This window comes from Emys orbicularis, chromosome 7, assembly GCF_028017835.1.
Source record: "Emys orbicularis isolate rEmyOrb1 chromosome 7, rEmyOrb1.hap1, whole genome shotgun sequence".
In the NCBI taxonomy this organism is placed as follows: Eukaryota; Metazoa; Chordata; order Testudines; family Emydidae; genus Emys; species Emys orbicularis.
In genome coordinates this window covers 19,497,830-19,510,705 of record NC_088689.1, presented here as the reverse complement: position 1 = coordinate 19,510,705, position 12,876 = coordinate 19,497,830, and the positions used below count along the sequence as shown (strand labels likewise).

General features: G+C 45.1%; 1 protein-coding gene across 1 annotated transcript in view; it reads right to left on the bottom strand.

Annotated features, from left to right (window-relative positions):
* The window catches only part of LOC135881086 (deleted in malignant brain tumors 1 protein-like), a 124,136-nt gene that overhangs the window by 54,999 nt on the left and 56,261 nt on the right, over nucleotides 1–12,876 (bottom strand). Inside the window, exons 25-31 of the mRNA XM_065407591.1 lie at nucleotides 8,045–8,388; nucleotides 4,813–5,011; nucleotides 4,537–4,656; nucleotides 4,367–4,450; nucleotides 4,165–4,278; nucleotides 4,001–4,071; nucleotides 2,008–2,610 (exon numbers count right to left, since the gene is read on the bottom strand). Of these exons, the coding sequence (XP_065263663.1) occupies nucleotides 2,008–2,610; nucleotides 4,001–4,071; nucleotides 4,165–4,278; nucleotides 4,367–4,450; nucleotides 4,537–4,656; nucleotides 4,813–5,011; nucleotides 8,045–8,388 (1,535 nt within the window). The remainder of the gene's footprint in view (nucleotides 1–2,007; nucleotides 2,611–4,000; nucleotides 4,072–4,164; nucleotides 4,279–4,366; nucleotides 4,451–4,536; nucleotides 4,657–4,812; nucleotides 5,012–8,044; nucleotides 8,389–12,876) is intronic.

The window sequence follows — 12,876 nt, the reverse complement described above, 5'->3', positions numbered from 1 at the left end:
CCCCAGATGAACACATCGTGGAGTTTGTGTCTGCGAGGCCTAAAACATACAGGTACAAACTGTCCAGCGGTAAGACCTGTATGAAATTAAAAGGAATCACACTCAACTCAGGGAATAGCGAGAAAATTAATTTTGAAAGTTTAAAAGAACTCGTCTGGGATTACCCCATGGGAGAGGTCCCAAAAGAAATCGTGGTACAGCAACCAGGAATCGTAAGGGTAAAAAAGCACTGGTTGATAGAAACGAGAACTCTGAAGAAAACCCAGAAAGTCGTTTACGACAAAAGAGCCCTTGAGGAGTATTTTAAAACCTTGCCGTACGGGTAATGATTATTATGAAAAGCCACGTTCAGTTTGTTCACCCCTTTTCCTGTTTGCTTTGTGGCCCCTCGAATTCAGGAAAATCGTTTTTATAAAGCAATTGTTAGAAAATGGTAATAAGTTGTTATCATGTATGCCTGAAAAGATTGTGTGGTGTTATAGCTGTTGGCAACCATTGTATAAAGAGTTGCTGCAAAAATTTCCATGTATTACATTTTTGGAAGATTTACCTAGTACTTTTAATGATGAACATTTATTTCCTAGTAATAAAGTGAATATGGTTATTATAGATGATCTAATAGAGTCTGCTTCTGAAAGCGGTGAAATCGAGAAAGCCTTTACAAAATACGTACACCACAAAAACCTAAGTATTATGTACATTGTGTAAAACGTGTTTTGTCAGGGGAAAAAAAGCCGTACGATTAATTTAAATACTAAGTATATGGTTCTTTTTAAAAAAAACTCACGATAAACTGCAAATCACCACTTTGGCCCGGCAAATGTACCCTGGTAAAACACAAGTCTTTTTGGAGGCTTTTGAGGACGCTACCAAAAATCCCTACAGGTATCTGCTGGTGGATTTAAACGCTTCAACGCCTGAAGCCTTCCGGTTAAGAACAGGCCTTTTCCCCCCAGACTGGCCCTGTGTATACACCTTTAAAAACCCCCATAAAAAATTGTTATTTTTATCAAACTTCCATTTTAAAAAAGAGCATCCCCCTGACAAACATGTCTAACCGTGTGCAGAGAAACCTGGCTCTTTTAAGATTTCTCATCAAAGCCAAGCCGCAGCAAAGGAAGGCTATTCTCTGCTCGGCTTCTGATGACCTGGTAGCGGCCATCGATTACCCGTTATGTACTGGGCCAGATTAGGAGGGATATTTCACAGTCTTTTTAGAAAAGCCGTGCCGCTTTTGAGAAGGGGTTTTGACATTATTAAACCCCACATGAAAACAGCCGCAAAAAATATAACCAAAGACGTTGTAAACCACGTGTCTAGCGCCGTTATAAACAAAATAGGAGCACGCACGCCACAGGAAGGTTCTGGTTTAGTGGTGATGAGGAGAAAAAGAGCAGCATCGCGCCAACCGTTTAAAGGGCCTCCTAGGCCATCTCAGAAATAGTGCTCAACACTTTAAAAGGAAACGTTCCTCTAAAACCCCGACAAATAAGCATCCTAAAAAGAAAACGGGGAATTATTAAAAAGCTGAGCGATAAAAAGCTATGCCTGGTCTTTTCCCTTTTACAAACCGCACCACCAGGCGGTCATTTTCTGGTAAATCATCAGTGTACAATTTTAAAATGCGATTAAAAGATAAACCCCTACTACGTTGTTTTAAAAAAAAATACAATGATAACCGCAGGTTACAGCTAGGGGGTCCTGTAGTTGTCTCTGATGAAACACAATATTATTAGAGTTACAGTTTAAAAAAGTCATAATAGACTTAGGAAAAAAGTTACTGTCTGGGGAAAATCCGTAGGAGTCAAAAAACTCACCAGGCCCCTGTTTTGGTAAATAGAGGGCCAGCCAATGTTCCCCGGGTAAGTCATGGGAGTGCGTGTTAACAATAAGTCCCAAAGGTCTTTCTAACACAAAACCTTTCGGAAGCAAGTCGCTAGGAAAAACATCTAAAGAAGAAGGGTCCTTTGATAAAATACGCCTTAGCTGCACGGTGTTCATGATTACATATAGTCAAACAGGACGTTTCTTCTATGGTTTACTTCGAGCACGTTATCAAAAACCCCATACACTATCATGTTAACCGTAGAGGGCAAAGCCATTGCAAACCGAATTTCCGCTCTCAGGTTTCCAGTTTTAATCAGAGAATAATGATCGGCGCACTGCTGATCTGGGGTCAGATCGAAGGCGTACAGCGTATAGCCCTGGGCAAATTCACCACGGTCAATCAAAAGCGAGCAGTCTTTTACATATTTTCCAGTCGCCTGCATGAGCTGCATGTACTCCCTCACACAGTTTCCAGTCTCAAAATCAGGTTGTAGGGGTTTCGCTGGCACCTGTTCGCCATCCACATACAAGGCCACAAAATTAATGTTATAATGTTTAAAGTTAAAAGGGTTTTTAACGTAGCTGCCGCTGAAGGCGTCGTTATCTATAAAACCGATTACAAGCTGCTTGGGTAGCTGTCCCAAAAAGAGGTTTTCCTGGTTACTGACACGACTGCTGGCCGGAATGCTGAACACCTTTATGCCCAACCAGTCTACCGAGTACTTAGCACTGGCAGTCATTAGAGCTTCAGCGTGCCCAGGGCCAGCTCTAGGAATTTGGCCGCTGCAAGCAGCCAAACAAAAACAAACAAACAAACAAACAAAAAGCCGCGATCGCGATCGCGATCTGTGGTGGCAATTCGGCGGAAGGTCCTTCGCTCCGAGCAGGAGTGAGGGACCGTCCACCGAATTATCGCCGAACAGCTGGATGTGCCGTCCCTCTCCGGAGTGGCCGCCCCAAGCACCTGCTTGGTAAGCTGGTGCCTGGAGCCGGCCCTGAGCGTGCCCCAAACAGACCCCAGGGGTCACTTTTACCCGTTTTACAAACAGGGACGCTGAAATAATGTGAACTTTATAATTCTGGTTGGCATTCCCGCTCATGAGGCAAAAAACATCTTTGCTACGCGTCAGTTTAATTTTCAAGTCCACGCCGTTCAGCAATAGTTTTTCTTGAAAAAACAAATCACTGTGTAGAGGCCACAACAGATCGAGCTTCCTGCTGCCGGCCGTTAGTCTGGCCCTGCGTATAAACCGCTCATTAGTTGCGCCGACCAAACGGGTGTTTTCATGGGCCCCCGCCGTGTCTTTATGAAACCCTCCTGTCGAAAACTGCGTAGCGAGGGTGTCATGGCTGTAGTTCAAAATTAGCTCTATCAAGGCTCTGTAAGGGTAACAATTGTTGCTCTGACTGATAAGATGGTTGCCTAAAGTGACATCCAGCTGGTTAAAAAGAGAGGCAATGGGGTAGTTTGTTAGGGCCACCCTGGCGTCATCATCATGGTCTGACCCATCTTCTTTTACCACCTTGCAGCACACGTACAGCAGCGTGTTGTTAAGGTCTAAGTAATGATCCCCATGTCCCGAAATAAAAAATTTGAGAGGGGCATTCACCGTTAAAGCGGCCAAAGGCGGCACCACTACATAAAAGCTATTTTCGATACTGGTTTGTATGGGGGCTATTTGCAATAAATCCAGTTCCGATTTGGTGCATTCGTCAAAGCCACAATGAATAAAAGCCATTTTAAAATATATCCCTTTTACCACGGGTGATGCGTCGCTTCCTCTTCTTAGGGCGCCTTTTAGGTTTATGGCTGAGGCGTCTTCTGACAGCTTTTTTTTTAACGGGCCTAGGAGGCTTGCGCGGTAAACGCAAGCTGCACAGTTTTCCAAAAGTTGTTTTTTCAAACAGTGGTAAATGGCTTTTATTACAACGGCCCTAATAATATTGACCATAACGTCATCTTCGCAGCTCTTCTGGTCATCCTCCTTACTTTTTACAGACTTTTTTTTAAATCTTCCTTCACGCAAAAACAACAGGTGCATATATTCTGCTCAAAGGCTGCCTCTCTTTATCCTCTGAAGATGTCTGTCAAAAACAAAGTAAAAATATGTTTTAAATTCTTTGTTGTAAACCTTTAAAAATAAAAAAAAACCCTACAGTTTATTCGTGCTACCTCAATCGTACCCTCGTCTGATTCTGAATCATCATCATTATCATCCCCAGCTGATGCACCGTGGCACCTTCCTGTTATTAAACACAAACATATAGCCTTGTTTAACCTCCCCTTATATATGTTTATATTTATATTTCTTTCAAGAATTTCTAAGTAACTTTTACCTCATCATGTTCTTTTGGTTCTACAGTTGACAACCGCTCGCTGCACCCCCTGTTTGTGTCATTTGTTTCTGAATCACCACTGGCAGGAGCTCCATCGATCATTGTTTCAGCAACCTATTATTAAGCACAACCGTATAGTAACGTTTAACCAGTGGCTTACATAGATATTTTTTTTCTTTCAAATAATTTAAGCTGTTTTTACCTCCTCATGTGCTTCTGGGTCTGCACCTGTCGACCACTCGTCACACACCAGGGCAGTAATCTTGTACGGACCCGGCTTGGCTATCTGTCCAAAAAAAACAAAAAAATCATTTTAAAGTGCGTAAATGTAATAATTTTTTCACAACTGGTAAAGCTTTCACTTGCTTTTACCGTAACAACGTTGCCGTCTTTCCATGACTCGGGGTCTATCGGCTGGTTCTCAACATCGCTATCCTCCGACCGTCCCTCAGTTGCCATGTCCTCGTATACAGGCTCTTCTTCCATTCCTATCTATAAAAAACAAAAATATTTAACCATCGATATTCATAAAACATTTCGAATTTTTCATTAATTTGTTATAAAAAGGGTCTTGCCTCTGCCTTCGAGTCAGCTTTCTCCAAATCCGCCAACAAATTTTTTTCGCACTTTATCCTTTTTCTATTTTACAAATGGCAGTGGCTCCATAAAGTCTTCCTCTTTCTTCGGTTCAATTACAGGATGAAACATGGGGTTCTGCAATGGTCCTGCCTCGTTAGCAAAATAAGCGTAAAGAGGCCTTCTCTTCTGAACACATACGGGTGTACCCAGGGGCAATTCCAGCTTCTTGGCTTCTGTAGGCGTCCTGTACATGGACATGTCTTTGTGTCTAGGTTCCCAGTTTTAAAGACCCACTCGCAAAAATACGTGTTTTTATACACAGGGCCAAATGCTTATTGGTTAGAGTTTTTCAAATAACCCACCACGCAATAGTTCATTTCTAAAAGGTTCTTGTTTAAAATCTAGAATTGGTTTAACAAGTGCATTCTGTGACCTAGCTGTAAAACAACCTCTGATTGGTTCACCAAAAGGTGGGGCTAGCTCCCTAGGCTCATCACCCAGAACAACTATGATTTCACTATCAACAGTCGCTGGGGTAGGATGTTTCGCTCTGCATGTGTTCAGTAACACAGACTCTCTTACTGCTTTATTTTTTCCTCTCTTTCTATTCTTGAATAACCTACCCTTTAAAAGCCTCTCTCTCTCTACCTCCCCAAAGAACCTTTCTTTCCTTTTTTCTCTAAATGTTACTCAAACTTTCTTTTTTCATCTTTACACTCTCTCACTCTCTTCTTTCAACCTTTTTCTCTCCATGTACCCAAGCACAAACACACACAACACATCCCCTAGTCAAATACACACACACACAATTTTTTTTTCAAAATGGCCGACGGCACCAAAATTTGGCGCCAACGGAAATGGGGTGGGAAGGCGGGACATAAGCCCTAAATGGGGCATACAGACCTGTCAAAATTGCATGGTGATAAATGCTATCGAGCTGTATACTACTTGCATTTAATTTTATTTTTATAACCTTGTGGTCTCTGCCGGAAGATAATATTTAAACAATAGCATTTCATACTTCTTGAAGGAGAACTTTTGGCATAAATTATCCCACATAAGTTTGACTCATGTATGAATCAAAATTTACCTCTAGAGTGGATCCAGATGCTTTATTCTTCCCAGCTACTGCTGGTGGAATAAAAGGGGGGAAATCTTTGAGACTGTAGGAAGTGGTGGGGTGGCCATTCCCCACGAAGGAATTTTTCATGGTGTTTGAAAGGTCAATCAGTTGTCTGCAGTACATCATTCAGGAATATGATTGAATCACAGCATCACATACAAATATTTGGCAATAGTTTATTTAATATTTTATTAGTGTCTTATTGACTTGTGACATTTGGGGGTTCTCCCAGGCCAGTAACAGGTTTGGTCACTGTTTGCCTTGTAATCATGGGTGTCTTGTGGCTGTGCAGCTTTGATCCAGAGCTCTGACCCCAGCAACCTGCCGGCAGCCCACTAGCCTCGCACGGGCTTTGCCCAACTTGGTTAATCTTCGCAGGCTGAACTTAGTATCTTCCAGCCCCAAATTCACCCCCAAATCATCCTACTGCAGGGATCAGTCCCTCTCTCTGGACCCTCACAGAGAAAGTATTAAGTTCGCAGCCTCTACAGAGACAGTAAGACACTGTTAGTATATAGGCTTGTTTGTCAGCCTGGGATAGAATTTTGGGTTTGACCTTTTGATACTCTTATACTAACATGAGTGAACAAAGACACTGGGTGTGTTGCTTCTGCCTAGCCAAATGGGTTTGTTAGTATAATGGGAACAGATCAGAACAGTTAAAATGTTGCAGGTGGGAGTGGTGGGACTGTAATATATGAGCATACAGTGGAAGGCCGCCTGGCTCTTCTCTCAAGGCAAAGTCAAGCAAAGATGTGGGAGGAGCAAAGGGGGTTTTGGGGGAAGGTATAAAACACTAAAAGACCAAAGAAATGCCTATCCCTGACCATAGCACAACCTCACCCCTTACCCCTCCCATGGGGTCAGGCCCACCGACAGGAATTCCGGGCCCCAGGGCAGAAGAGTCAATGGGCCCCTGCGATCTGCTGGCTGCACTGCTGGGTGTGCTCTTCTGGCACAGACAGGGCTTCCACATACCTGCCCGGCTGCCTTAACCACCACCAGTACCACCCCGCACACGCCTAGGAACACAGCCGCTGACTTCCAGATTTACCGGGAGGTGCTCGACCCTCCCACTCATCCTAGGCCCCTTTCCCCAATGCCCCAGCCCCGGCCCACCCCACCTCTTCCAACCCCTGTTCCACCCCCTCCCCCGAGGGTGCCCCATAAACAACTGGTCCCTCCCCCTAGTGGGGGGGGCACGATCTAAAGGGCAGGTTACGTGTCCCCCACCCACCCCGTGCCCACCCCAGGGCCACTGCACTCTCCATGCCCCATGTTACCTGCGGGGGGGGCTCTTTGTCCTCCCACTGCACCTGCCCCCCCCCAGCACATTTTGCTACTCTCCCTGGCAGGCAGGAGCAGGAGCAGGAGGGAGCCCCTTTTAATGTTGGCCCCTCCAGGTTGCTGCTCTGCAGCTCTGCCCGGCAGCTGGCTGGGAGGAAGCGGCTTCCGCTCCCCGGTAGCCGGGGACCCCAGCACCTGAGCCAGGAGCGGAAGTCACCACCCCAGCCAGGCTCTCTCAGGCAACCACCCCTTCCACTCTTGGCATCTGGGCCATGCATCACTGAGGCCCGCTCCATCTCTTCCCAGCCCCGCTCCACCCCCTCTCCCCAATGCCTCCGGCACACTGCCAAACAGCTGACGGCGGCGGGAAGGAGGCACTGGCGGGGACAGGGATGAACTAATCGGTGGGGCCCGCTGCTGACAGGAGGCTCTGTGGTGGGAAGGAGGGGTCCGTCGGTGGGTGCTCAGCACCCACGCGGCACCTATGCCTAGGAGCCCTGCAGCCCACCTGGGCAATTTAAAAGGGCCTGGGGCTCCTGACCGCCGCTACTGCAATTGCCCCCTTTGCTGCCACCCGCCCCGTCAGCAGACTTGCATGGGGTACAAAAGAGGTAGGATGAAGACTGCAGACCCAAAATGGAACATTACCATAAGATGTTGCCAAGAAAGCTAACAGCATTTGGGGCTGTATAAGTAGCGGCATTGCCAGCAGATCGAAGGACGTGATCATTCCCCTCTATTCAACATTGGTGAGGCCTCATCTGGAGTAGTGTGTCCAGTTTTGGGCCCCACACTACAAGAAGGATGTGGAAAAATTGGAAAGAGTCCAGCGGAGGGCAACAAAAATGATTAGGGGGCTGGAACACATGACTTATGATAGGGGTCCCTAACGCAGTGCCCGCGGGCGCCATGGCGCCCACCGGGGCATCTAAGTGTGCCCGCGTACTGGCCGGCGGACGAGCATCCGCCGAAATGCGGCCAAGAAGCAGCATCATCCAGAGGCATCGCCGCCGAAATGTCACCGATTTTCGGAGGCATTTCAGCGGCGATGCCTCTGGATGACGCTGCTTCTCGGCGGCGATGCCTATTGACGTTGCCGCTTCTCGGCGGCATTTCAGCCGATGCTCGTCCGTCACCATGGTCCTCCGTGGCTCGTGGTCTGGCACCCGCCAGACAAAAAAGTTTAGGGACCACTGACTTATGAGGAGAGGCTGAGGCAACTGGGATTGTTTAGTCTGCAGAAGAGAAGAATGAGGGGGGATTTGATAGCTGCTTTCAACTACCTGAAAGGGGGTTCCAAAGAGGATGGATCTAGACTGTTCTCAGTGGTGGCAGATGACAGAACAAGGAGTAATGGTCTAAAGTTGCAGTGGGGGAGGTTTAGGTTGGATATTAGGAAAAACTTTTTCACTAGGAGGGTGGTGAAGCACTGGAATGGGTTACCTAGGGAGGTGGTGGAATCTCCTTCCTTAGAGGTTTTTAAGGTCAGGCTTGACAAAGCCCTGGCTGGGATGATTTAGTTGGGAATTGGTCCTGCTTTGAGCAAGGGGTTGGACTAGATGACCTCCTGAGGTCCTTCCAACCCTGATATTCTATGATTCTATGATCACATAAAGTCTCTTTAGCTCCCAATTATCTTCCATACTTTTGGGGAGAGTTTCATAACCCTGCAAACTGGAGGTAACTCAATTGCATGCAGCCTAACACAAAAATGCATGGGACAGACCATAACTAAGTATTACAATTACTGGTAGTTCTGCAGCAGGCACAGTTTACAGACAGTATGAAGAGAGTTTGTCACGAAGGCAAGTCCCACTGCAAATATAACAGCAAAAACTTCTGGGGAAAGAGGGTTCTCACCAACTCTGAGTTCTGGGCTGTCCCTTAGAATACTTTGAACTCATGAGCATCCCAGGATAGTATGGAACTACACCTCGTCACTTCAGAGGATGCCTGCAGCCTTATTAAATGTTCTGTAAGCTCCTGTGCAAAATTATTTTTTAATTTGAGTATTATATAATATATTATGCAGTATATAATTTTAATTTAAGTATAGTCCGAAGCATTACAAAGCTGACCTAATATTTTGTAGCACTGCGTATATCTATGAGGCTGCAGTGGACTCTCTAAAGCATATCACAGACTATTGTTTCACAGTTTCCTTTAGTGGGTATTGCATAAGACCCCATGCTAGAATCTCTGTAAGCTTTACTTAATCCTGATATGGGCATATAGACTTCATGTAAAAAGGTTAGCTCATGTCCCACATACAGTGTCAGGGTGGGTGCCTTTATTTAGAGAGAGAGTGAACAAAAATGCAGTTCTCCTTAAGGGAAAAAAGTGGTGGAGTGGAGCTAGTACTGGTAGAATCAATGCCATGGGAAACTGAGATCACAAATTAGGAGAGGGAGGAACCATCAGTTCTCAAGCTGGAGAAAAAGACCCAGTTTTTTTAAACAGAATACACAACCTGTACATCCTAGTGAGATGTGGCAAACGAGGGAGAAGGAAGGACAGGGGTTTCCTCACCTTTAAGAGACATCTGAAGGAAGAGGGGGCCCAGGAGTAAAATAAAGCAGCCGAGTCATAGTGAAGGGCCTGCAAAACATCCTGCAGCAGGAGCACTTCACAGGAGGGAGGGAGGGAGTCAGTCTTGTCTAGTTCTGGCCAGTAAGGGACATCTGAAGGAAATTGCCAGCTAAAAAACTCCGTGGCAAAGGACAACTGTTGTGGCTATAGAGCAACCATGCACAAGTGGTAAAAGAAATTTTATACAGAGATGGTGTTAATATATGCTGGTGGGGCCAAATTCATTCCTAGTGTCACTCACTAAAACTATACCAGCAATTAATTTGGTCCAAAGGGTTCTAATGACACGTCCTAAACTTATGGTTCAGAAAGATTTCCCCCCCCACACACACACACACTTTAAACTCTCTAAATTAAAAACATCCCTTCAGTTTTGTTCTGATACTGCCAATCTCTTCACTCCCTGTCACCTTCACCCTTGGGCAAAGCACTTACAATAGCAATCCAATGGCAACGGCAGCACATACAATGGAGCTCCCATATGGCAATGAGGGTCACATTACTAAATAAACACGAGATTCTTTAATCTTTCATAGCTGACTTGACATAAGAAACTGAATATGAGAACTATGCGCTTGTTATTCACACGCTAGCACTGTAGAAGCTGTCATTATACAATACATCTCTGAAACTGGGTTAACAATTTACTAATTTCAAAATCAGGCTAGACATTATCTGTAACACATAGCAAACAAACCAGCAGGTACCTCGTGGATTTTTTTTATTGCATGTTAACCTACTAATTTCTACCAGTCCCATGCTCTATAACAACAATGCAGTCAATTTGTCATTTAATACACACAGTTTTGTAAGAGCTTATTTAAAGGGTCCATTTATTACACTGAATTATTATTCCCATATGCCAACAATGAAAAATTCAACTTGCCTTATCTAGTGGAACATAAGCCAACCTCCAACAATTAAGGGCAAGGAGGAAACTTCATAGGGGCAGGAAGTTTCCAAAATCCTATACACCCATAATTCACATGTGCAGGATTTCTTGTACCTTCCTCTGAAACATCCAGTACTGGCCATTGCTGGAAACAGGATGGTGAACCATAGCTCTGGATACAGTATGGCAATTCCTAGAGAGAGGATCCAAATACAAAGTTCAGATCTAGATTTCAACCTCCTCAAAGTTTGGGAGAGATTGGATCCAGAATTTAGGTTTGAGCGCATCTTTACCTTATGTAACAAAATTATTTTGTGAGGGTTCTACTAATATATTAATCACAATGTTTACAGTAAGCAGCTTTATTCTAGCCAAAAGAGTGCACAGAAAAGTTTCCAGCACATGGCTTCACTAGCTAGATGTGGGGAACTCTTTGGCTGAGATTGCCTTCCCTTAATTAATTATACATTCTGAATTATGCCTGCCTGGCAACTGATTGCCCCCAATCAGACTAGGAAGAGGTAACTGGGGATCACATCAAGCCATGATTGCCCAGCTTGACAAACTTAGGAGGGAAATAATTAACACTCATCATGTGTCTTATACAGCACCAAGCATGCCATCGGCATTTAAGTAATTAATAAATCAAGACTCCTGAACCATTCTTAAAATAATATAATTACATTAAAAGTATGGAACTGAAACCCTGCAACTCAAAACCATTAAAATATAGTAGGAAACATTGTCCTCCTGTCAATGGACCATTATGGGTGATGGTGGTGTGTTGGAACGGTTTGGGTATTGGTTCTTGGTGTAGGACTTTAAGAGTGAGATGTGTAAGACTGGTGGATCTTGAAGGACTCAAGGAGATGTAACCTGAAGGCCACTGGGTTAGCCCAATCTTGAAGGGGCCCAGGTATTGGTTAGCTAGTTTGGTGGATGGGCAGCTCATTTTAAGGTTCTGGGCAGAAAGCCACAACTTGCTCCCTACAGCCAGATTGGGGGCAAACTTATGGTCTTGTCTGCTTGGTGTTTATTGGCTTCTTTGGAGGACTTCAAGTGTTTCTTGTGCTCCTGGTGCTCACCCAGTGTAGGTGGGAGGCTAAATCCATGGTGGACACTACTGGGGAACTCTTGGGCAAGTGTGAGTGGAAGCAGGAGTGGAAGCCAAATTTTGCAAAGAATGGGCTATGTTGCATCAAGGTGTTAATTGCATTATTATATGTGAATTTAGTGTAGCACAGCAGAGGGAGCCATTTGTCCTGGGGGTTACTCAGAAAGCAGCAAAGATACTGCTCCAAGAATTGATGGGCAAACAGTGAGAGTCAACTAGTCTGCAGGTGGTAGGTGGACAAGGTGAGAGACTCAATGCGAAGGAGTCTGAGAAATTCCCACCAGAATTGGGAGATGAACCAGGGATCCCAGTTCGATACAATGCCCATTAGTAACTCGTGATAATGGAAGACATTTTCTTGGATCAGGTGAGTGTCCTCTGTGCAGTAGGAATGGCAAGGAACAAAGTTTGCCATCTTTGTTAGGAGGTCTAGAACAACTAGAGTCCCTGGGAGCATAGCAGATCTACAATGATATAGTAGACCAAGGCTGCAGAGCCTTGGGCAGAGGTCCAACTTAGGGATCTTGATTGTGGATTCTTGGTTTGGGGGCAGAGGTCAAAGGACCTTATATAATCCTTGTTGTAAGCTCATAGGCCTGTCCACCAGAAGATTCTCAAGACAAAATTTCAGGTCTTGAATAGGCCAAAGTGGCCCAAGACCAGCAATTTGTGGCATAGTTTCAATACCTAGGTTGTCCCTTATCTAACCCCTGCATATGTTTGTGGGTGCAGCTAGGGTGACCAGATAGCAAGTGTGAAAAATCGGGATGGGGGTGGAGGGGTAATAGGCACCTATATAACAAAAAGCGCCGAATATCGGGACTGTCCCTATAAAATCAGGACATCTGGTCACCCTAGGTGCAGCCCAGTCAGATATTGCTGCCACCTTATGCGAGTCCATGGTGAGCCCCTCAGGTGAGATGATACATCCCAAGAATTCCACTGTGTCCTTTTTGAACTCACATTTCTCAAGCTTCACATAGAGATGGCTTTGACAGAGGCCCCCCGAGACAGTGGAGTCCTGACATGACGACTGTGGAGTCCTGACTTTCAAAGAAAATGAGGATGTTGTCCATGTAAATGATGAAAAATTGGTCCAGAATGTCCGTAAAGATGTCATTTATGAAA